Genomic DNA, 1806 nt, shown 5'->3' with positions numbered 1-1806 from the left:
GGCACGTGCGCGCGGCGATCACGACGAGACGTGGCGTCCACGCCGGGGACCCGCCGCCACCCTTCGCCCGCCGAACCGCCGCTCGATCCGTCCACATCTTGCCTCGCGCGCGCTTCTTCCCTTCGTGGCGACGCCTCTCCTCGCTGGGCGCTGGCTTTCCCTCCACGTCCGCGCAAAAGCGCCCGCCCGCCTGACCCGCCGCGACGACCTCTCTATTTATTCCGGCCGGACCACAGCGAGCCTTCTCGGCGCCGGCCACGTGAACAGGGAAGGAGTGGATATATAGCTGGCTAGTTGGTGCTGAGCATGGAGGAGTGGCGCCGGCGGCGGGGGAGCGGCGGGAGGCGGCCGTCACCACGCGCGGCGCTGCGGCGGAAGGTGCGGAAGCTGCGGAGGCTGGTGCCCGGCGGAGAGGATGCGCCGGCTAGGAGCCTGCTACTCCGCACGGCGGACTACATCGTGCGGCTCCGGGCCAGGGTCGAGCTCCTCAGGACGCTCGCCGCGCTCTACGGCGCCCCGCAGCCGCAGGTCGCCGGTGCCGACGCGTGCATGAGCTGATCCTTCATCTCGGTACAAGCCGCATCGTGCACTGCAGAATTCATGCAGCTCAGCTTAGCTTGTACGTAGTATAGTTCAATGAGACGGGTGGTGAAATGTGAAATTTCACGAGCGATATGGTGTTTTCGGTATTTGTTTACAATTTTCGAATTGTTTCCTCTTCTTCTTCTTTTACTGATCGATGATATTTTATTGTTAATTTCTAGCTAGGTTATTTTTTAGGGCTAAATGGAGGCCCTTTTATCTTGCCTGGTTCTATGCATGTACTGTATTTATTCTCGGTTCGTTGTACGCATCTGTTGGTGAAATTCAAGCTAAGTTAGGATCCATAAAAAAATCATTCTATGTTGAGAAACAAGATGTTTTTTTCCCCTTCTTGGGACAAGATACGCAACTCATGTTATATGCACATTTTCATCTATTTCTTGAGACTTTGTTCTTTCTTTTTCGAGACTTAATTTTCTTTTCTCATGAATAGGATCGTGTTATGCTATTACTAGACATCTAGCAGGTACAGTTTATTGTTTGTCGAAAAATCGTCGCTTGGGGAACGACATGTCCTGCCACCTTTTTCTATTAGTTCTAGTATTATTCTGGTTATCTTTCCGAATGCTTCTGGAATGGACGTACCATACCAGTGTATGATTGAGTAGCCATTGTCCAGCAGCAGGGTGAGATGTGAGCTGGATGTACGTACACCAATACGTCCATATCACATTCAGACGGAGTACTACCCATTTCTGCCAACACTAATATAAAACCGAACAAAAATAGCGACCGATCAGTACCGATTAAATAGTAATTATGACTGAAAATATATCATTATCGGTTCTTAATCTCCCGTATGTGAACAATGATTGAATTGTTAAGAATCGGTACTCATAGTCCGTTTCAGTGCCGGTTTCATCTACCAACTAACACTGAAACAGAGATTGGACCCGAAATTACCTTCAATTTGTTTTTTGTTCACAGCTCACATCCGACAGCCCTTATCTGATCCGCTCTCTTCATTCTGCTCCTCCCTCTCTCAACCACCCCACCCCTCCTCTCCAGGCACGACCGCCGCCCTCCCCACCTGCCGCCCCTCCTCTCTAGGCACAACCATCGCCCTCCCCACCCCGCCATCCCTCCTAATCTACTCCCCCAACAGCCTCCCCACCGGCCTCCTCTCCCATTGGCCTTGTGAGATCCACGACAGAGGGTCCGAGGGTGGCGGGTGTGAGGATGTGATCGGAAGACGGAGGAGAC

At 52.4% G+C, this 1806-nt stretch overlaps 1 protein-coding gene across 1 annotated transcript; it reads left to right on the top strand.

Moving 5' to 3' along the window:
- On the top strand, positions 1-801 carry LOC133895994 (transcription factor IBH1-like). The gene has a single exon (XM_062336516.1). It carries the CDS (start codon positions 307-309, stop codon positions 556-558), a length of 252 nt encoding a protein of 83 aa, XP_062192500.1. The 5' UTR covers positions 1-306; the 3' UTR covers positions 559-801.
- Positions 802-1806: the final 1005 nt, after the last annotated feature.

This window comes from Phragmites australis, chromosome 16 (genome assembly GCF_958298935.1).
Source record: "Phragmites australis chromosome 16, lpPhrAust1.1, whole genome shotgun sequence".
Classification (NCBI taxonomy): Eukaryota; Viridiplantae; Streptophyta; class Magnoliopsida; order Poales; family Poaceae; genus Phragmites; species Phragmites australis.
Note: the sequence above shows the minus strand (reverse complement) of the source record. Positions and strands in the feature narration are given on the sequence as shown.

Coding starts and splice junctions, on each gene's coding strand:
- LOC133895994 (XM_062336516.1), top strand. CDS start 307: ATGGAGGAGTGGCGCCGGCGGCGGGGGAGCGGCGGGAGGCGGCCGTCA.